We start from the raw sequence: 23,464 nt of genomic DNA, 5'->3' as shown, positions 1-23,464 counted from the left end.
ATAAATGAATGAATGTGAAGAAATTATCTGTTACTCTTACTACTATGTTCTATTCTATATTATACTATTACTATATAACATTGTTTTTAACTTGCTATGATTAGTTTGACTTGTTGCTTGGGCTTGTTTGGATGTATTTTATTGTAATAAAATTCAAAAGAAGGGAATTTCATCCGCTACCTAAATTTCATTTCACTCACCAATTTTTCTCATTAAAATTACGCTACACATTAAATAAATTTACGATTAACTTTTACTATATATTTGCAGTAAAAAGAAAACACGCTACTCGTAAAACTGATACATAATGGTAGACCAACAAAAACGTCATCGTCTGAAAACGATTTAACATTACAAATGTTAAATTTGTTTTTAACATAATAATTCGATAATTAATATATTAATTGAATCATTTAGTTTATGAAGAAAATGATTGGGAAGTAGAATTGTGAGTTAGTTCGAAGAAAAAGGAAAGGTTTTTAGTTGCTTAGTATGAATATAGTATAATCATATTAGTAGATTTTGATTGATTTGGAAAGATGAAAAACGGACATGTAATCATGATACTATTTAATCGTATGTAAGTCTATCTTATATTGTATTTATTTTTCACATGTGTATATAAGTACATATATATTTTTATGTAAGTTTATTAATATATAGCACCGTCCAGTTCACTTATTCCTCTCCCTGCAAGGTTGCCTGGAAGAGATCGCTTTCAGCGATAAGGCCGCCAATTTATATCACGGACTTTTATTTGTTTTATTAGCTTACTCTGTATGGTGTTAAATAAAGAGTTATATTATTATTATTATTACTAATAAAATATGTTGAATTAAAAGATATCGAAAATTATCTGCAACGGAAATCTGTTTTTGGATGAAAAAAAATCGACTACAAGAGAAAAACAACGAATAAGACATTTTGTTTTATGTCCGACCCTATTTGCAACGTCAATGAAATCACGTGACTAGCTCAACCAATCAGAATAAAGTATTTGACAACTAAAATGTAAACTATCCACGCGATGTTAATGTTGATAAAAAGTTGTAATTTTAGCTTTATTTACTAATTTATTTTTATTTTTAGTATGCCGAAAAAAGAAAAGGTGAGTTATACTTGGCTGAGAAGTCCTTAAATACAAAGTTTAGGGACTATAATAAAGTTTAAAAACAATTTATGATAGCAATTCAAAGTCGGCGTAAACTCTAGCCGTTTAATACAATGCCATGTCAGTTGTTTGATGGTATGCGGTTCTGAATAAATTAGTGGAAATTTATAGTAAAGTGTTTAAAGAACAATTTGTGTTATTACGAAGTTAAAGTGGACGCTGCTATTCACAGGAGGCGATGAAGACTAAAGTAGAAAAAGCTAGAAACGGAGATACTGAAGCCGAGGTAAGAATGTTTATATTAATGTGCAACATTATTCCTGTTACGTTTGTATTGGATGTTGGTAATGTTCATACAATAGTTTTATTAAAACAAATACATATAAATTTACTTTATATTCTAATTGTAAATTATACATTTAATTGCCAGTGGAAATTCGATTATTTTTATATTATCCTATTTTTAGTGTGCCCATTGCTAAATCGGGTTTTTCACTCATATATCAGTAATTCCTGCAAATGCTTTATAAAATAAATTCCAAGCAACAGAAAAAATAGATGTTTATAATCTTGAATATTTCCATAACTTTGCTGTCATAATTTCTTGTAGCTATTTTTAAAATACCGAGGTTAAACTAAACCAACTATTAATGGGCCGTAAATCATGTGTAGCAACATGCTCTTCCTGATATTCACATAAAATATTCATATTTACAATACATTCAAATCCTTCAAGATATATATTAACAAAATTGTTCATATAAAATATGTATGTTAATTTTTGATCTTGTATAATCCATATTTAAACTTGTAATCATTCTGAACTTTAAATTCACATATTATGTTTGAAACAATCTATACCAAATGAAATGACATAATACTTATTGCTGATTTTATAATATTCATTTATAATGAGCCTATGTATTCTCATTTTCTCTAATGTTACAGACCCAATTTAATGTGATGATAAGGTGTAAAATATATACATCCAGGAACATTGAATAAGGATTTGTAAACATGTTTATTAAAAAAACAACTGAACTTGCAAAGTTGCATTCTTTTACCAAGTAAAATAGATAACAATTTGTAACACAATGCCACTTATTATTGTTAATACAATGCCACATTATGAAGGAACTTTTTGTCAAGTAATCATTCAGTACAACAGTACTCCGCAGTCCATAAATTGATCTTTATTACAATTTCTAGTCCCAGCACTCTAATAAGTGTGAGCCTGCAAATTCACATAAACCTGCCAAGTCAGAGCTTATTATAAACGGAAAGGCTTGTTTCTGAATTACCGTTTTTATGTTATTAGGTGCAAGTCATTGGAACCCGAACAGTTTTAAGCCAGTTTTTTTATATAGATTTCAGCAGAATCTAATACATTATTTCTAATATGTTCAAATGGAAAAATATAAAAATCATTTGACAAAGTCTTAGTATTGGTGACTTGTGTTTTTTGGTTTACTGGAGTTCTTCTGGATTGGCATATATATACAGCTATGTATATATATACGGCATTTTTTTTTTTAAATTGATAATCCCAACATTAGTCTAATGTATTCACTTTTTTTAAACACCTGTGTTGCTCTAGCCTTTATGGAAATGGCACAGCAATGGTTCATGTATAGATAGTCAATCGTGTATGTAGTCATAATCTTGTAATACTTCTTAAATACCCTTAAAGTACATTAGGTACCTCATTATAACAATTAGTAGAAAGATAAAAATGAACTGACCGAGTTTGTCATAAAAATACATGCCAAATTCTCATATTCTATTATTTTTTTATTCCTACCTATGCTGATAGCCTTGAGAGGCTATTTCAGCTTCGCCCTAACGTTTCCAGGTGAGCTCGCGGGCTCAACCGGAGAGTTACTAACACTGACCCTAGCAAGAGCAGTGCTTCGCAGAATCTACCACCGGATCGGAAACGCGACCCACTGAGAAGATCTGGCGAGAAACTCAGTGGGTTGTGTCTATGGGTTAGTTCGCTCGTCGAGCCCTTCGTCGCAAGCGACGGGTTCGACGAGGACCGTGACTGGTGCTTGTGGTGCCTAAAAGCACCGTTAATGGATCAGGAGGATCCGTAATGACGTGCTTTGGGCGACGTCGACGGTTTACCATTCGGTCTACTGGGTCGGGTATGTAGTTTCCAGCGGCTACGATGAAAGGGTTCTCATGTCGTGAGATACTCTCTACATGTATACATAAACCATATAAATTAAATACTGCTTACCAGAATAAAACACTCCTAAATATTTCAAAGAATTTTTAGTTCAGTAGCATAATGTCAAATTAAGGCATGTTTCTTTTTAAATTATCTTATAAAACAAACTGCATTATCATCACATATGAGTGTTTTATCATATGACATGTAAATAGTGCTGTTTAGATGAAACATCAAGATTTGGCACCTCCCGCAGTTACACGGCGCGAACGTCAGTAGTCGCAAGTAGCGTTGCGTGCTGAAATTTCAAGAAATATTCGGTCTGTGTTTAGTGGAAAGCTTGAGAATTCAATATTAAACAAATTATTACATCCAAATCGATTTCATTAAAAAATACATCATTTTATAAAGAACCTTGATTTTAAAAATTTTTTTTAAAAATCATGTAAATAATGACGTATTTCATTATGAATTTAACTTTTAATTAAATAATAATTCTGTTTTTTTTTATTGCTGTTTGTTGTACGTACAGTCGAGCTTATAGCTCGCTCTGTGTTACGTAGTTGCCGAAGATCATGTCGCCAAAGTGTAAGCGCCGCTTCTCTCTACGAAATCTAAAATCTAAATTTTAATTGTATTATTACGTCTACTGTCTTTCAAATCGGAACACATGACTACTGCGCCCTAGAAATTGACTAGACGGCTGTAGGCGCCTACCGGTCAGGGCTACGGCCTTGCCATTAGGTACCCGTACCTGCAATTCAGTAAGTTTAAATTTCGTACATTGCATAAGTACATTGCACGCACGCGGTTACCTAGATTTGTAAATTTTATAAATTATCTGTCTGGTGTAATAAAATTCGAGAGATATAAATGTTTTTAATTTGAAAAATGGTTGAATTGCGATAAACAGGCTGCTACTAAACCCGGATAGGCTTTAGTTTGAAATATTTTATGTATCGTGCGGGTCAATCGATCGCCTTCGTAAGCATATTTATATTAAGCTAATCGCTTCATGTTCGTAAATATTTTTTTCTAATTTCGTTTGTAATACTAGAGCGATTCGTTATCTGCTTACTTTCACTATCACACTCGACCATGCGAGGCACATAGTCGTTGTGTGCAGTAGAATTAAACAGGATCATTCCCTTTAAGCTTCTAACAAAATCCAGATAACGTTTCTAGCTAGCTGCGTACTCAAGGCTCGCTGATTATACATTTTAATATGCCTCTCTTCAATGTAAAAATGAAAGCTGTAACTGACAGTCTGACTGGATTATCTGATAAGAGTTTCTGTGTGACCTTAGATCATTTAAAATAGTCTTATTTACGGTGACGCATTACGCTGTCTCGTAAGCTTGTTAATTTTTTGTTAAATATTTGTCTATAGAATTCGCACTGCGTATTGATTTTGACAGTGTGTAATCGCTTGAGGCTTTGTTGTGTTTCAAGTCGTTATTAAAACTTGATTGATATGTTATTGTGGTTTATAAGGACGGGACTAAGGAATTCAAACGACTGATCACATCGAAGTATGATTTATTACTCTTTCTATAACTAAACGATACATGTTTATATAAATGCATACTTACTACATCAAATGCCATACCAAAAAAAAAAACCATTAAAGGTTCTTTTTTATTAATATAAATTAATATAATAATTAATATAAAAATATCTTAATAGAATTTTTTTTTAACGTCGAAGTATGATGTTTCTCTCTATAATTAAACGATTAAATTAAATACACTCAAATTCGGGTTTTGTGAAGAAACTGTTTTAGAATGTGTGTATAGAACTGCTATTAATTGATTTTTACTCTGTTGTCTACATACAAAGTACCATTCGGTAAACAGCGGCCGGCTTGTGAGCTGTTGATGTCCTTGAACCGCGGGGATTGCCTACGATCCGGTGAACCGTAAAAATACTACTATAAATTGGCGATGTAATTTTTATTGCTTACATAATAAAAGTACATTAAAACTTCCTCCAACACGATTAGTAATTAATCCGGTAAACTGTCGTCAGGTGAGCTTTGGCACACCGAAACTAGGTTTCATTTAAGTGACAACACACACGTTCCTTGATTATTTCCCTTGTAGACAGACGAGCATATCAACCACCTCATGGTGTGTGGTTACCATCGCTCATAGACGTCAGCAATGCCAGGGGCAAAGTCAAGCCGTTAGTACTCTCGACTCTGGTCATCGTTCTCGTCGAACCCGTCGCTTGTAAGTCGCGAGAAAATAACCCACAGACACAGTCCACTGAGTTTCTCGCCGGATCTTCTCAGTGGGTCGCGTTTCCGATCTGGTGGTAGATTCTGCGAAGCACGACTCTTGCTAGGGTTCGTGTTAGCAACGTCGTCAGGTTTGAGCCCCGTGAGCTCACCTACTAGTTAAGGTTACGCTGAAATAGCCTCTCAAGGTTCTCAGCTTAGGTAGGAAAAAAAGATGTTTTCGAAACTCGTCAATTCAGATGGGCACACCGAAACTAGGTTTCGTATAAGGAACAAAACACACGTTCCTTTTTTATATCCCTTATAGGCAGACGAGCATATCATCCACCTGATGGTGTGTGGTTACCATCGCTCATAGACGTCAGAAATGCCAGGGGCAAAGCCAAGCCGTTAGTACTGTCGACAAGCCTCGCTTGAGGTCATGTAATAGCACTCGGGAATCACCGTAGAGGGGAGCTCATTCCAAAGCCGCACTTAATCAATAGTGTATCTTTTTCAAGAGACAGAGATCCGTCTCGTTCAGACATGTCACTCCTAACTGCGAACACGTGCATAATATTGCACAAACAGACAAAATAAGAGGATTAAGGACCCCTATAATTATTTCCATTCCATCGCGTGGATTATGGTTTCTTAAACTACGTTTTTTTTATTGCTTAGATGGGTGGACGAGCTCACAGCCCACCTGGTGTTAAGTGGTTGCCGGAGCCCCTAGACACCTACAACGTAAATGCGCCACCCACCTTGAGATATAAGTTCTAAGATCTCAAGTATAGTTACAACCCCACCCCACCCATTCAAACCGAAACACATAACTGCTTCACGGCAGAAATAGGCAGGGTGGTGGTACCTACTCGTGCTGACTCACAAGAGGTCCTACTACCAGTATACGTATCGGTTGATATAATATAACACGACCTATACATAAATGTGCCGGATATTTAGTGATGAGGCAATGTACGCCATGCGAACAGTTGAGGCGCCGCTGACCTAAAACTGATCACAGTCAAGATCGTCTATTTTCGTTTATAAACTTGTCACAGAGGTATTTCTCAAGGCGTTTAATATTTCTTACGTTTTATCATCGACAAGACAAGTTTTACGCGAATAACAAAAATCAATTTAAATTTTAGTGCTATAAATTGTTGTTTGATTGTAATTGCACAAAAACAAAAAATACACGTTGAATAAATATTCTCATTAAAGGAAGGTTGTTGTCCACGATATCGACTTTATAAAACTAAAGGTTTTATATCGAAATTTCTTATGGGACTATTTTATTGATAAGGTTTACTTGAAATTATTCATAAAAAATATAGTTTACTAGCTGACCCGGCAAACGTTGTGTTGCCTTAAATAAGATTTCTAGGGAAATTCTACTGTAGAAAAAAAAAACATAATACCTCATTATAAACAAAAAAAAAATATCCAAAAAATAAAAATAAAAATAAATGTTTGGGGTGGACAACCCTTTTCACTTAGGGGTATGAAAAATAGATAGTAGCCGATTCTCAGACCTACTGAACATACTATTTATACACAAATAAAACCAAAAAAACATAGCTGAAAAATGTATAGTATTGTATAGCTCTCAAATATATTAAGTGTATAATCTATGATGTATAGTGAGTAAGTAAGACAGGAGACCGGCTTCGTCTTCATCCTGGCGACACCTGGCGGGGATAGCTGATCGATTGATAGTTGATCAGTAGTCGACCGGCGAGGGCGGGAGATCAAATTCAATTTAAAAAACATAAATTAAAGGAACTTGAAATTATAAACTCTGAATAAGAATTTATCGTACTACAATTATAATATTTGATTGCCATCTTGCAACCTTATTGCGGATTTGTGCATAGAATAAAAAAAATATTAATCGGGATGGAAAAATAGGGGTTGATCGTATAAGAGTGAAAATTGAGATTAATATGATTTTTTTTTAATTTTAAGTAATGACAAAACAAAATAAAAAACTTGACAAAAAAATTAAAGTTTATAATTAACAAATAAAAAAGGGGTTGATCATAGAGGGATGAAAAATTGAGAGTAACATCAGATTTTTTATTTTAATTCATGATAAAATGAAAATAAAAATGAAAATCTTGCCAAAAAAATTAAAGTTAACAAATAAAATATAGGGGTTGATCGTAGAGGGGTGAAAATTTCAGAGTAATATGAATTTTATTATTCTACGTCATGACAAAATAAAAACAAAATTCTCGCAAAATATTTTAAAGTTTTTAATTAGCAAATTAAAAATAAGGGTTGATCGTAGAAGGGTGAAAATTAAGGATTGTATGTATTTTTGTATGTTGTATCATAAAAAAATAGAAATTAAAAATTGTGTCTAAAAAATAAATAAATAAATTTAGGGGTGGACTACCCCTAACATTTAGGGGGATGAAAAATAGATGTTGGCCGATTCTCATAGATACCGGATAAGCACAAAAAATTTCATCAAAATCGGTCAAGCCGTTTCGGAGGAGTATGGCAACGAAAACTGTGACACGAGAATTTTATATATTAGATTAGCAGATATCCTAAGAAAACGATAAAAAAGTTATAATTGCCAAAATTGATTATAATAACCAAGAAGTAAGGTAGGTGCGGACCATAAGCTTGTAATTTAGCGTTATTATCATAAAGTGAATATTTTTTGATGTGTATATCACATTATTTTTTTCCCTACCTAATTGTTGATAGCCTAAGGCGCTATTCCAACTACGCCCGGTTTGGTAAGTGAGCTCACGGGGCTCAACCTGGGAGGATTTGTTAACACTAGCTAGGAAGAGCACACCGGGCTCAACCTGGGAGGATTTGTTAACACTAGCTAGGAAGAGCACACGGGGCTCAACCTGAGAGGATTTATTAACACTAGCTGAGCACACGGGGCTCAACCTGAGAGGATTTATTAACACTAGCTAGGAAGAGCACACGGGGCTCAACCTGGGAGGATTTATTAACACTAGCTAGGAAGAGCACACGGGGCTCAACCTGAGAGGATTTATTAACACTAGCTAGGAAGAGCACACGGGGCTCAACCTGAGAGGATTTATTAACACTAGCTAGGAAGAGCACACGGGGCTCAACCTGAGAGGATTTATTAACACTAGCTAGGAAGTACTTCGCTGAATCTACCACCGAATCGGAATCGCGATTCCCACTAAGAAGATGAGTGAAGAGAACTGTATCGCATCGTTCGTATAGCCATTCCCAGCCTTTTTCAAACAGTGTTTCACAACTCTAATAAGAATTGAATTTCAGCTGAGTGAAGTCCGTTTTTTTATTTGTAACTATTCATATTAGTTTCAAGGAAATGTTATTTCTATCACGGAAACAAAATTCTTCTAAGCCAACACGGATTAAGACATATCAAACCACAGCGGGAACTACGCGATTTCTTTGATCAAAAATATCGTAAACATGTTTAGGATGAAATTCCAATTCCAAACATAAAGAACAAAGTCTATTAAATGGTCAAACAACGTAAACAATTTACAGTTCTAGGAGAATGATGAATAGTGAATGAAATCAGGGTGAAATTGGGTTTCCTGTATTATTTTATTATAGATTTGGAATATATATTTGACACATTAGGCTTTTCTAGCGATCAAAGTACGAGTTCAAGAGTTCGACGAGCGAACTAACCCATAGACACAGCAAATTGAGTTTCTCGCCGGATCTTCTCAGTGGGTCACAATTCTGACCCGGTGCTAGATTTTGCGAAGCACCGATCTTACTAGGGCTACTACTTCAGTTGAGCCTGTGAGCTCACCTACCCAACCCGGGCGTAGTTGGAATAGCCCATTTGGCGACTAGTTAAAATAGGTAGGGGAAAAAACACAACCCTCCCAACGGCTGAGCCCGCACTTTCAAACCGGAAATTGTCTCAGATTCTCCATCTTGGTTCGAATGTTTGTTCAAATAATAGTTTCATTTAAACATCATTACAATGATGCCGACGTGTACTAAACTGTGTGTTATATCCGCCGAACGCGTCAAGGAATAAACATAAAGTATCAATTTTACGACAATGACAAGGAAAATTCATTTTCTGATTACGTAAAACTTAATTACTCGAATGAGGTTTTAGTATTTTGAATGCTATTAATAGGTACGTTTTATTTCCTTCTATTCCATTTAAATACATACAAATTTGTTGTAAGTAATAAAACTAATTTGTTGTATGTCTGTCGACAGAGGCTATCTAAAAACAATATTAAAACTATACCATACTAAGACTTATCTATTTTTTTAAATAAAAAAAGAAATTTAAAACGCAAAATATTGTCTTGGTTTTTCAATTTCTCGAATGCCACGCGCACGGTAATAAATAAACATGACGTCATATTAATTACAATTTAAGTAATTTGCAATAAATTATATAATTCATACCAGGCAAAGTAAGTTATCATAAATAATGTAACTAATTAGACCATGATGACCTTAATAATTATCGGATAATTTAGTTCTAATTTAAAGACGCCTCTTATTCGATTGACACGGTTAATTAATTGATCAGCGTGATGCAATTACATCGAGCATCAAGCTGTGAAATTAGTTTCCCTTTAACAAAGAATAAAACGAGAAACTAATATTTCTAATAAAGAAAAAAATACTTCGTTATCAAATGTATTATACAGAGTACGGGGGCTCCGTCCCCGGGAACCGAAAAATTTCACTGGAGAATGGGCAGCAGCGTTTCCTGCGTACCAGCATGCTGAGATAGTCAATGGCCATTTAGAGGTGGTTATGCGTATGGTAAACCTACATGGATAAGTACTGCTGTTCAGACTATTTCTATCGCGAACTAATCATGCCTTCCGAGTTGAAGGGTCCCACAGTAGTTTGACAATATATTGGAGACTTTGACGATGACGACATTTACGTTGTGTGATGTCTATGGGCTCCGATAACCACCTTACATCAGCTAGGCCGTGAGAGCTCGTTCACACATCACACACAGAAAAAGGACCTACAATATTAACTACCAAATCTCTATTTAAGCAAAGACAGTTTAAAACGTTTTTCTCTTGTGACTGTAAACTGATTTTCCTTTATTTTTTGTAGGAGCTAAAAAAGTTGGAAACAATGTTTTTCTCACTGCAACTTGAAAACAAATGAGATAAAAACTATCTAGCCCAGCAAACGTTTTTTTGCCTTATAAATTATTTCTAGGAAAGATAAATAACCTAGATACCAACTGCAGCGACATCTGCCGGGCTGATTTGTGAATCTAAACCATCCAGGGTGCCACCCAAACGCATACAAAGAAAATCATTCAAATTGGTCCTGCCAATTTGGTATATCTCAACCCTGGGATGCTAAACACTAGTTTAGTACAAATAGTCGTCAAAAGCAAAAATGAAAATTCATAATAGTCAGCCATTCCAAATGAAAATAATTTAGCTAAGTCTGTTTTTCCGTCAATGTCACGTAACCTTTGGCCGCGCGCGCATCTCTTGAAATACAGTTTTTAGTTACCTCCGAGCTACCAACATTGAAGTCATCACTGAATATGCTAGATACTCCGATAATAGAACCAAAACGCATCATTGTTTGCTGTTTGTGGTTCACGTGGGCGATGCTCGTGACGTTTAGCGTCTGCGTTGCTGTTTCATTTTAATACTAATTTATATTGCATTTCATGTTATTTACATTTGAATTTATACATGGGAAAAATCTTTCTAAGTCAATTGTGCCGTTGATATGTTTAATATATTACCGTACCGTTCGCTGACAATTAACCTAATGTTAAGTGCTTAACAGGGGCCATAGATACAAAGCAAAAGCAGCCGCTCGGGCTCTGGTCAATTTGACTTGTAGATAATCCGAAGTTTCATTTGCAACCCTGCTACTGCCTATGACATGTCCTTCTTCAAACGAGGCTTGTGGAGAGTATTAAGCAGTAGGCAGCGGCTTGGCTCTGCTTCTGGCATTGCTGAAGTCCATGGGCGACGGTAACCACTTTTTTTACGCTCGCCTGCCTACAAAGGCAATAAAAAAAAAGAAGCAGAAATAGGCTGGGTGGTGGGTAATCTGTACCAAAAAAAATAATAGAAACTATTGTTTAAATTATTAAAAGCTATACGTAATCTAAGATTTCTATGTTACATACGAAATTGAACGTAAAATTAAAAAACAACCAAGTCGGCCTTGACAAAAAACTCGTCAAAACTAAAAAATACTAATCAGAAAACGAGATTTTTTTGTTTTCGTACTGTATGTACTGTTATGTTTTTATATCTTTGGTAGATCTTTGATAAACTTGGTTGCATTTCATGCTTAATAAAAGAAGCCATCAGTCATAACAGGCTTTTAAAATTGAATTAAAAAACCCAACTTAATTCGTTTTGGAATACAGTTGATTTCGCAATTTTTTCAAAACGAACCATTTAATTAGTAACGGCCGTCCAGCAATAAGAAAGACCACAGGCAAGGCCGCTGTTCTTATGATAATATTATATCGTTGCCACGTTAATACGTAAGAGTGGTTCCGATTCGTTGCGCTTTTATTATGTTAAATGTCGGAAACCGCATGTAGCTATTTCTACGATAATCATTTAGAAATGATGTACCTGTCAGTCCAGTCAGTCTATCAGTACGTCCACCGTTCCCTCCCGACGAACACGTTCAGTGTAAAAAACATCTTCGCTTCAGAGTCTTGTGTAAACCTTAAAATCGCCAAGCAAACACTAGTGTTATTAGAGTCGTCATGTTTATAGTTAATTTTACGCGCACCGGTGTCACTCAAAAATTTTTTTAAGGTGTCTTAAATTTAAAGCGATAACGTTGTTTTTGCAGAAATTAGAATAACATGGATTTTGAAGGTCAAATTTGATGACGCGATTTGAGCTTAATTCCACATCGAATCGTCCGACTAAGAGAAAGTGTACATTAAGTAGGAATTTTAAAATATTTTTAATTGAATTTTTCGTCAGGCAGTTCATTTTTTTTTTTATTTATCTCTAAATATTACGCTATCCCTGTGCATGTTGTTCACGTTCATCGTTTGACAACATAAAAATGCAAGTTTTAAGCTTTTTAGAGAAAGTACTTCGTGTGTTTACCCAAACAAAGTTTCTCGACCATTCTCGCGAATTACAAGTCGCTGCGGGCTCTCCGGCGCAGTGAAATTTTGATACGCCATAACAAAGTTCATTGTCCGTGCAAACTCATTACCAAGCCGCCCGTAATTTGACACTAAGGGTCGATTCGACCAAACAAGAGTAAATCTTATTCTTAGAATAACTCCTCAGTTAATCGAGAGTAAATCAATTTTACGTTTTACCAACTACAATTCTAAGAATAGTGGGCCTATTCGGGAATTGTTACTATACCGCCGTTTCGCACGGAATAACGGAGCTATTCCTAGAATAAAGTAATGGCGTCTGTCAGTCCAACATCTGATTTCTGTCATTTCATAAATATTTATTCTGTTTTAATTTCAAGTCAACGCAATGCACTAAATGATTATTAATAGTCTGAATGCAACGTTTAAACGAAAAAAGATAAAACCACACGACAAAACTTGACAATTCCCTCAAACAAACAAGAAATAAAAATAATACGTTTGACAGCTGGATATCTTACACAACAGCTACTTTTTCACACTAAAATACGGCAAAATCGAGTTGACGATTTGTATGCTCTTACACTATGCCGTTGAACAACAACATTTATTTGCCGGATTTTATTTTTGTTCACCATTCACTCTGCTATTCGCGTATTGTTATTCCTAGCGCAAGTATACGTGGAAAAACGACTATGAATTTACTCGAGATTAAAATCATGGAATAGGTTATTCCTCGTATAGTTACTCGAGTTTAAATTTAAGTTTGGTCGAATCCGCCCTAACTCTATTACTTGATCGCCTAGAAAATATCTCCATAACCGGTTCTTTTGGAAATGAAATTTTTGTTTATTTAACGAAGTGTCTTTAGTTTTTTTTTAAATTAATTTAAAAAAAGTTTTTAGTGTCAAATTTAAAAAGTGAATTTTGTGAAGTGAAGTCTGGTTGTATGCGTTAAGAAATTCAAGATGCTAGTATCGGCTGCATCGTCCGCTAATGTTAACGGTCATTCCTTGTCGTCCATGTTTCGGAGACGCAGGAATCGGTCGCCGCCTCCTCCACCGGATCCGGTAAGATTCAATTAAGATAGATTACGTAGGACATTAATATGTATTTTATCTACAGTTAGATGCAACACCACGAATTATGATTACAGATTTACAGTGATCGAGCGACAGGCACGCGACAGTGTTGTTGTTGTTTATTTATTACCTCTAGATCTAGATCTCGTGCGTCAGTCAATCGACATTACAACGTGAATGCCGCCACTCACCTTGTTCTCTCTAAGGATGAAACTGGAATAGGGGAATCGGTTTTTTTTTTCAACGTAAACCTTTTCGAAACACAGTTGAATACAACGTCATTTCGTGTTACACTATTCAGTTGGTTAAAGGACGATGTACAAAGTATATTACCGGCTACATTAGCAATCGACATAGCTAATTTTGAAATATGTATAATTCTAAATAAGCGTTTGTCAAAGTTTTAATCCGAATGCGCATTAATTCGAAACTTATGTCAACTTAAGTAGGTAGGCACATTGTGATTGATGTTTAGCTTGACATTATTATTATTATTATTATTTATCTAATTATTAGTGTTTGACAAAATTGTGTATTTATATGTATATATACGAATAACAATCGTTTTAATTTCGTTAAGGCCCCTTATTTATTTCACCTTTTTTTTTTGTTTTGTATTGTCGGTATGCCAGCGGTATGGTTGTCGCGTTTTTGTATATTGCCGTAGTCGAACTAATATATTCTCTGTAAAAATAAACGTTTACTTGACAAATCAATATGCAAACAATACGTCTTTAAATCTTGATTTTATACGAATCTTGTCGTTGAAAATTTAGCAGTCGCTTACAAATGTATTATTATATATTAAAATCATGTAACAACAATAACGCGAGTTTAGAAAAATAATTAACAGTAAACAAACGCACTTTAACAACTTTAATTACTACGTATCAAGTATTTAAAAAATTATACAAAATTGTATGATTTAAATTATCCAGTAGTTTTTTACATGATGCGCGCACTTCGGCAGAGCTTTACAATTTTATTTACACAAGAGATTTCATTAAATTAGGTTCACATTAATAGTGAGCGCTTTACGATCATACAAAATATCTATTCACATTTCGAAAATCACTTACTGGTGGTAGGACCTCTTGTGAGTCCGCGCGGGTAGGTACCACCGCCCTGCCTGTTTCTGCCGTGAAGCAGTAATGCGTTTCGGTTTGAAGAGTAGGGCAGCCGTTGTAACTGTACTGAGATCTTAGAACTTATATCTCAGTTGTAGATGTCCATGGGCTCCAGTAACCACTTAACACCGGGTGGGCTGTGAGCTCGTCCACCCATAGCTTAAAATGTTTTTAAATTCTTACTACTTTAAAGAATTTCTATACTTATTACAGATTTATTTACACACAATACCATCTTACTCATAATTATACATTACAAGATTATACGAATCAAACTAATGAATAGATTCTTGGTTGTTACTTGTCGTGAATAGAGGTGTGAAACACAGTTTAGAAGTACAGTTTCCGGGAGAAATGTAATGGATAGTAATATTAAAATCAGCAAACTATTCTCTTGTTTTACGATTATGTTCGCGACCTAGAGATGTAGAGTTTAACGGTATTTGGGCGTCACTAGCTGTCTTCCGTATTGCAATCAACGTAATATCGATTTTCGCTTGGAACATAATATTTTAAGGCTTAGTGTTGCGTTGTGGTGAATGAGAGTGGACTGTATTATTAGTTTGATATCTATATATTAATACGTGAAGCAAAAACGTTGTATCCCTTTTTACGAAAATTGCGCGGACGGAGGACTATGAAATTTTCCACACTTATAGAGAATATAGAGAAGAAGTGTACAATGCTAATTTTTTTTTAAATAATGCATAAAAGATACTTTAAATCAATAAAGAAAACGTTACACACACTACATACCATGTATTTGACGCACACATGCATGCGTACTATTTATTGTCAAACTTTAGTTCTTGACGTCTGTTGTCAAATTGAGAATAGATTGGCGAAATTTGTGATTATAGAAGTATAAAATACAATCATAATAGTGTACAAACTTACAATTCCAATTAATTATAGTCGAATTTCGACTACTGCGGGACCTCTAGTTTTTATTAGTTCATAAGTGACAAATTAAAGAATTTAAAATTAATGAATATAAGAAATATGAAATAGATGTGTCGCCCTTGGCGGCTGGAAATGAAAGGGGGTAAAGCGTCATAGCGGAAGTCGCTCGTTGACACCTTTGACGTTCCGAATTCAAACACTTAGCTGTGATCGGATAAGCAAGAAGCGGTGTGATAGGTCATTTCACCTGTACTGATTTGTGAACTTTATAAGATAAAGGAATATTATCGTAAAACAAAGAATGAATATCTATGTGTTGGCACACGTCAGGGATGGCTGAGCGGTAGTTTCGTCATCACTCGTATTCGATTGAACTCAGTTTAGTCAATAAAACTTTTCAATAATAATTATTGAAACTCAACACACACAACTTTCACAATGACAGGATAAACCGACAGTTTCGTTGCACATACCGACAGACCGACTGACTGACTGTCAGAGACTCACTGCTGAGACGGACGGAATCACTGTCTGACACGAATGCCACGACTCTGTCCACGTACCGCAATTTTATACTGTGGCGTTACGGAGTCTACCCTTCATTTTGTGATATTTATCAAAACAACATTTCATCATTTAATTATCCACGACATATGTGTTCCGCTAACAACTTACCAAGAGGGCTGTTCTCTTTGACTCATATTCATACCGACCTACGTATAGCTGTCCTGAATGTAATACTGCTCACCCTAAATTTTCTAATTAATAGAGCGACGTGTGATTCTTTAGTAATAGATCAGATAAATAATGCCAAAAGTCGCAAACAAAAAATAACAACAACCCTTTTCTTTTTTATCAGCTTAAAATATATTAATGATCTATACTATTCATTTTGAAATTTTCGTAGTTTCCCTCACGGTTTTATAGTTATAATAAGGATGTATAGGAATAAGTTACAATATTATTATTTAGCAAAATTTGAATTATGCATCAACTACCGTCAATTGTTTGATCACCTCGTAGTGTACCACCGGGTATTGAACCCAGACGGTTTCATAGTCTATCTTTGTGAAAGATATTCGGTATCCAGGGTCAGCGTACTTGTTCTTGTCTACTGTCTACAATGAGTATTGCCGGTAAGTATTATACAGAAGAAAAATCTGACCTGGGTCGGGAACGCTGAATTAGTAAATAATAATTATTTACATTAAAAGAGAAACAAATATGCAATTAATTTATCTGGGAATGTAATTGAATACCATGTGAGCCGTCAGCTCGTCCACACATCTAAGCTATAAAAAAAAGAGGCGTGGTGTCGTGGGACACCGAATAGGAACGAAGTTCCTTATTATAAAAATATTAATTTTAAGTTCTATTCGAGGTATAAAGAAAATAATTATTCGGGTATACATTTTTTATTATTGATAAAAAAAACTACTTTATAAAGCTATCAACTTTATTTTATTCACAATTATTTATAAAAAGTATATAATAATATACAAAGAAACATCTATTTATATGAATAATAATAATAACCGTCATCACGTAGAGTCTACGTCGTAGATTATACATTAGACACTGTATAGCCATCATACTAAGACTATACATAAATAATAAAAATCTTACGTTACGGACGTTTTTTCCCCGGTTAGGGTACCCCTCCGCATCGTCCCATAGGGAACTTCGTTCCAAAAACATTTTTGTCAATTAAAAGTACGAATTAATTACTGTAGCTTGACGACAATAATTACCCCTAATTACTTTTGGAGTTTACTCCTTTAGAATCGATTTACATATATAGGCCCGGGGTATGAAAATTATGGGGACCAAAATCGTACTAGCATGTCACACGAAATGCGTTATGCGCCTGATTGCGCATGTCACACGAAATGCGTTATCGCAGGTGACGCCGGGCTGCTGCGCCGGCAGTCCGCCACAAAGCCTCGTACTGATCGCGCGTTTCTCTCATTATTGTATTTTCATATATTTGTTAGTCGTTTGTTTTGTGTCTCGTTAATTTGTTAATAATCTGTAGTGTATCGTGTTGTCGTAATATAGAACTATTTCTCGTATTGTTTCGTTTAATTTTTTATATCCAGTAAACTCCAGTCGTGCGTCGGAGCGGACACACACACTTTTTTTTTATTTTCTTTAAAAACATTAGGTGGCATTTGAGTAAACTTCTGTGTAACCTCGATCACGTAATTAATGTTAATTATACACATAATAATGTTTATTTACTTATAAGTTCTTTGCAATGTAACATATATATATATATATTTAGTTGACTGTCGGATCTTAAATAATGTAAGGTTCGGAGGTTATGTGACGAACCAATAAAATATATTATACCATAAAATGTTTATTTATTGGCATTATTAATCGCATGATTTCGACGACACTTGTATCAATAATATAGACCGAAATTATTCGTTTAATGTGAACGAAGACGACAATTTTTATATCTATGTAAATAACTTCGAGGACTTAGAAAAGCTTAAGATACGGTAAATGCATACTCGAAAAGCTATGGTGTGACAAAAAGTGTGGATGTCAAATACCCGCGTGCTCCTACAGTAAATACATCACGAGCTCCAAGGTTAATTGGACACGTGTCTCGATATTCCCTCCCAAGTAACTGTTCTGGTAGCCACCCTCTTTAGGGGATCAATTCCAATTTTACTTTAAAAAATAAAGTCGTATTATTGAATTTTTTTTATTTTATTGCTTAGATGTGTGGACGAGCTCACAACCTATCGGTGTTAAGCAGTTACTGGAACCCATAGACATCTACAACGTAAATGCGCCATCCACCTTGAGATATAAGTTCTAAGGTCTTAGTATGGCGCAGCGAGCTTCGTGTTCGGGGCGTGGCGCGTCTCCCCGAAAGTGAGCTGCGGGCGCGGAAGGCCCATTCTCGGCGGTCCGTGCTCGAGTCGTGGTCGAGGCGATTGGCCAACCCCACGTGGGGGCTACGGACCGTCGAGGCGGTTTACCGGGTCTTTGATGACTGGGTGAACCGTGGCGAAGGACGTCTCACCTTTCGTCTGGTGCAGGTGTTGACCGGGCACGAATGCTTCGGGAAGTACCTGCGCCGGATAGGGGCTGAGCCGACGACGAGGTGTCACCATTGTGGACACGACCTGGACACGGCGGAGCATACGCTCGCTGTCTGCCCCGCTTGGGAGGTGCAGCGCCGTGTCCTGGTCGCAAAGATAGGACCTGACTTGTCGCTGCCTGGCGTCGTGGCGTCGATGCTTGGCAGCGATGAGTCATGGAAGGCTATGCTCGACTTCTGCGAGTGCACCATCTCGCAGAAGGAGGTGGCGGGGCGAGTGAGGGAAAGCTCTCCTCACTACGCAGAAACCCGCCGCCGCCGAGCAGGGGGTCGGGACCGGGGTCGTATCCGTGACCTGGCCCCCTAAGAGCTAGGGGTCCCACCCGTTTTGTGCGGGGAGAGACCCAGACGTGGGGTGGCGTGCTTTGCACGTTCACCCGCAATAGGAAGCCGGGTGATGGTGGACCGCGTTCCCCCGACCGCTCTGGGGGAAGGTGTAACGCGGCGCCATCAAAGCGGGCTCTCGGCCCGCTGAACGAGGGAACCGGTGGTCGTGTCGCTGGCGGCCGCCGGTCCGGCGTCCGTGGGACGGTGGGATGGATGTAATGTGCTCTGCGTCAACCCTGTCCCGCCGTTTCAATAGCCCCGACTGGGCTCCGGCCCGGTCCGAGGTAGGGCGCCGGTTGTGAGCGGCAGGAGTTTTTAGTGAGGTTCAACTCCCACATACCCCACCTGCCGCGCGGGTGGGGATCCGGCGATTTTCTCCTGTGGAAAAAAAAAAAAAAAAGGTCTTAGTATAGTTACAATTGAATATGAATTGCGTGGACTGGTTTTTTTTTCCTACTTATTCCTTGGTATCCTTGGGCTATTCTAAGTTCACGCGAACCGATAGGAGAGCTCACGGGCTCAATCTGAGAGAATTGCTAACATTGATCCTAGCTAAAGCAGTGCTTCGCTGAATCTACCACCGCATCGGAATCCCAACCCACTGAGAAAATCCGTCGAGAAACTCAGTGGCTTCGGACTGTTTTATATGTTGATTTCTGAATACCTTCAAAGTAATTAATGAATCTGCTGGAATATTCTATCCGAAGGCAATCGTAATGATTTGAGATTGTCGTGACTTGCGATCACCTTTGAGGTTTCTGTTTCACACGGAAACTTCAACTAAAATAATTACAATGAATATAACTTTAAATATCGTATTTGTTTTCATTGAAAGTCTTCCTAAGCTAAGCCAAATCTGGCCTAATAAAGTAGGTGTTTGCAGAATATATAAAATTCGGTAAGCCCGGTTTCGGTCAGTACTAGATCGGTCACAAAATATTGTTTTTAAAAAAAAAGTTAGATATGATAAGTTGTGATCAGGAATTTATAGGTTTAGCAACTTCAAGGCGAATGTGGTGTTAACTTAGACCATAGACATCACAATATAATTGACACATGAGGTTGAACTCTTAGTTGTGTTATAAAACAACTGTTTTTCACTCTTAAAAGAGGAATGCGTGACTGATTTGCGGCAGAATCTACAAAGGCTGGATACTGGTACTTACTAGTGCGGGCCCAATATGTAATAACGCTAATTTATTTATTTTCAGCGTATGTTTTTTATTACACGGTCTTGTTCCTTCATCGTGGGAGTCGTTCGAACACATGTTTGGTACGTATTTGCTTGATTTGAAAGACTGCGGCGGAGTCGCATCAATCGATTTTAGTTAGTACACCAGGCGTTTTAATATTAGGACGGACATATTTAATGAGGAGCACGAAAAATAATAATAATAGCTGGACCGCCTTAACATATTCCATCATTATGTAATCTATATATTAATACGTGAAGCAAAAACTTTATACCCCTTTTTACGAAAATTGCGCGGATGGAGGAGTATGAAATTTCCCATACTTATAGAAAATATAGAGGTGTGCAGAATGCTAATATTTTTTCAAAATTACGCATTAATAATACATTAAATCAATAAAAAAAACATTACACACACTACCATGTATATGACACACACATAGTATATACTCTTTGTCTATTGTCAAACTTTTATTATTGCTTAAAGTCTATGGTCAAATTAAGAATAGATTAATATCGTTTATCATTAATATTATTTGTCTATAGTGTGGTCTTGGCGAAATCTGTGAATAAAGAAGTATAATAATAGTCTTTGACAATAGAACCTTAATAATGTTCAAACTTATAATTTTAAGTAATTATAGTCGAATTTCGACTACTGCGGGACCACTAGTAAATATAAAAACCTGACGTCCCGAAAACTTGGATAATTAGTTCCTACTAAACGCTTTACTCGTGGTTATCGAGCTGTCCAAAGTATTGATTGCCCGATACGACTTTGGACTTCACCTTGACATTCGGAATTACCTATACGGTACCGATGTGTCAGTAATCAATTAGCTTGTACGAATCACTTGAAGTGTAAGAATAAGGATATGAAAACAGACGACTGTTTCTCTGATAGGCACGGTATTATTATAACAAAATTTCGATTACAAATCGGTTTTAATTGCTATGAATTCATTGACAATAGTTAAATTGTTTAATATATTTATCTTAAGATAGATTTTCCTCTTCTCAATTTCTTTAATGAATTGTAATGAATCTATACAACCCAGATGACACAAAAGAGATGATTTATTCTTTTTTTGTTTTCGGTTAAATACTTTGAGCGTTTGAGCACTCGTGAATACATTTTAAGAATACGTATGACTTTCGAAGAAATTTAAAACGGCAGTCAGTGTCTAATTTAGAAACTGCGATCTCTAAGCACGACAAATATATTATATGATTGTTCACGAGCGCGAAATTAATCTCGTATTAATCACGAAATGTATTATAATCACAATAATAACGTGAAATGTGAGATAATTCCGCATTCTGAAACCGATATCGATTAGACAAAGCGGCGTTACAAAGCGATGTAAAACAAGACTGTTTTAAATCTATCAGCGCTAATAGAATCTTGGCAGTCGATCGAAATACCTTTTGCTGTTCGTTTGTAAGTAAATCAGCGTCAGGTGTAAAGTTTCCTTGAAGAATAGTAAATATTTACTGCAAATTAAAAACGCGGACGGATGCAGCTCTTGTATTTATACAAAGTATATTAATTGGGGCATAAGTTCGAATTGTTTAATTTGTAGCCAGTTTTGTTTTCATATTAAATACAATTTGTAAAACTAGTTCAAATATAATCAGCTGTGAAATAAGAAATTATACACACGTGCAATATAAGTCAATTGTAACTGAAGTATTAAAGTCTACAAGTCAGCTTTGTTGATAAGTAGCAACAGTAATTCCTTCATAAGGCGCTCTTTGCCTTAATTTTCATGCTGCATGGCCTGGCCATTGCCACTTTATACGCTGGCCATGATTTCTTACATTGATTACTTTAATTTTGTTTTTTAAATCGCTGCTTTAATGTCTGTGTATGATTCATACCCAGTAAGCTCTTCTCAGTGCGTTGACATGCTTGTAATTTAATTTTCATGGTGTCATTTAAGATCCGCATTCGAGCATAATGTATTAGCCAGAGCAGGAGGCGTGAATTCATCGGCTTTTTTTTTCAGTTTCATAGATTTTACAGTTTCTTTATAACTACGATATTTCCTTCAGGTCCGATTCATTTTTTTATTTAATTCGTCTCTTTTACTTATATTAGTAATAAAGACAAATACGAAATTTAAAAATGATGCAAGGTCAAATCATAGAGTGTAAAAAGCTAATACAATAAGGTAGTTTTGTGAAGATATTATAATATATTTTAACTATAGGTTTTTTTATTGCTTAGATGGCTGGACGAGATCACGGACGACCTCATTTTAAGTGGTTACCGGAACCCAAAAACATCAACAACGAAATTGCCGCCACCCACCTTAAGACATGAGTTCTAAGGTCTTCGTTTTTTACAGAACACTGGATTCAAATCGAAACTCCTTACTGCTTGACGGCAGAAATAAGCAGGGACCACCCTGCTTATTACTTACTTCTGTACTTACCACTGCGGACTTGCAAGATGTCCTACCACCAGTAAATATAAATATAAAAAATAAACAGTATAATATAAAAAAAAATGAAGTAAATAATATATTATTTCAACTACGTTATTTAGATATCGTTGGCCCCGTGCATCAGGTGATTATTATATGTGTTACATTACGTGTATTGCGAAATATTTTAAATGTATTTATTAGAATTTTTTTATATGTATGTATCATATTAGCTACACCAACACTACTACTTGTCTTCGTTTTTTGTAATAGCCCTCTGCTAGGTGGACTAATGAATAAATATTTTTTTAGCCATATATTTAATACTGAGATCACACATCTCAAGAAGGATGATGGCATTAGTTAGAATTTCGTAAGTGGACTTCAGCACATATACCTCAAAAAGAATATGAAATTATTCGCATTTTGGAAAATTAAAAAACTCACGTTTGAAAGTGTAAAAACACATAAAAAGAGATTATATTTGCTTTTTGCCAGTTGTGCATCGATGCGCTGATGCGATATTCGCATTTTTCCAGTTCCCACCTGACCTACAAAGGACACGTATATAAACGTATATGTATATAAACATGTGCTCGTACTATAAATAGAAACTTGCACCAATGTTTCTCGCTTGGAACATTAACCGTGATTCGTTTGTGTAGAGCTGATAGCATACTCCGTTGTTCGA

The 23,464-nt window shown here is 35.9% G+C and overlaps 1 protein-coding gene across 1 annotated transcript in view; it reads left to right on the top strand.

Annotated features, from left to right (window-relative positions):
• The first annotated feature begins 972 nt into the window (after positions 1 to 972).
• Positions 973 to 23,464, top strand: part of LOC101740039 (serine/threonine-protein phosphatase 2A 56 kDa regulatory subunit delta isoform) — a 56,197-nt gene continuing 33,705 nt past the window's right edge. The window contains exons 1-2 of the mRNA XM_038020336.2: positions 973 to 1,108; positions 1,344 to 1,397. Of these exons, the coding sequence (XP_037876264.1) occupies positions 1,091 to 1,108; positions 1,344 to 1,397 (72 nt within the window). The 5' untranslated portion in view covers positions 973 to 1,090. The remainder of the gene's footprint in view (positions 1,109 to 1,343; positions 1,398 to 23,464) is intronic.

The sequence above is a fragment of the Bombyx mori genome, chromosome 25 (genome assembly GCF_030269925.1).
Source record: "Bombyx mori chromosome 25, ASM3026992v2".
NCBI lineage: Eukaryota > Metazoa > Arthropoda > Insecta > Lepidoptera > Bombycidae > Bombyx > Bombyx mori.
Note: the sequence above shows the minus strand (reverse complement) of the source record. Positions and strands in the feature narration are given on the sequence as shown.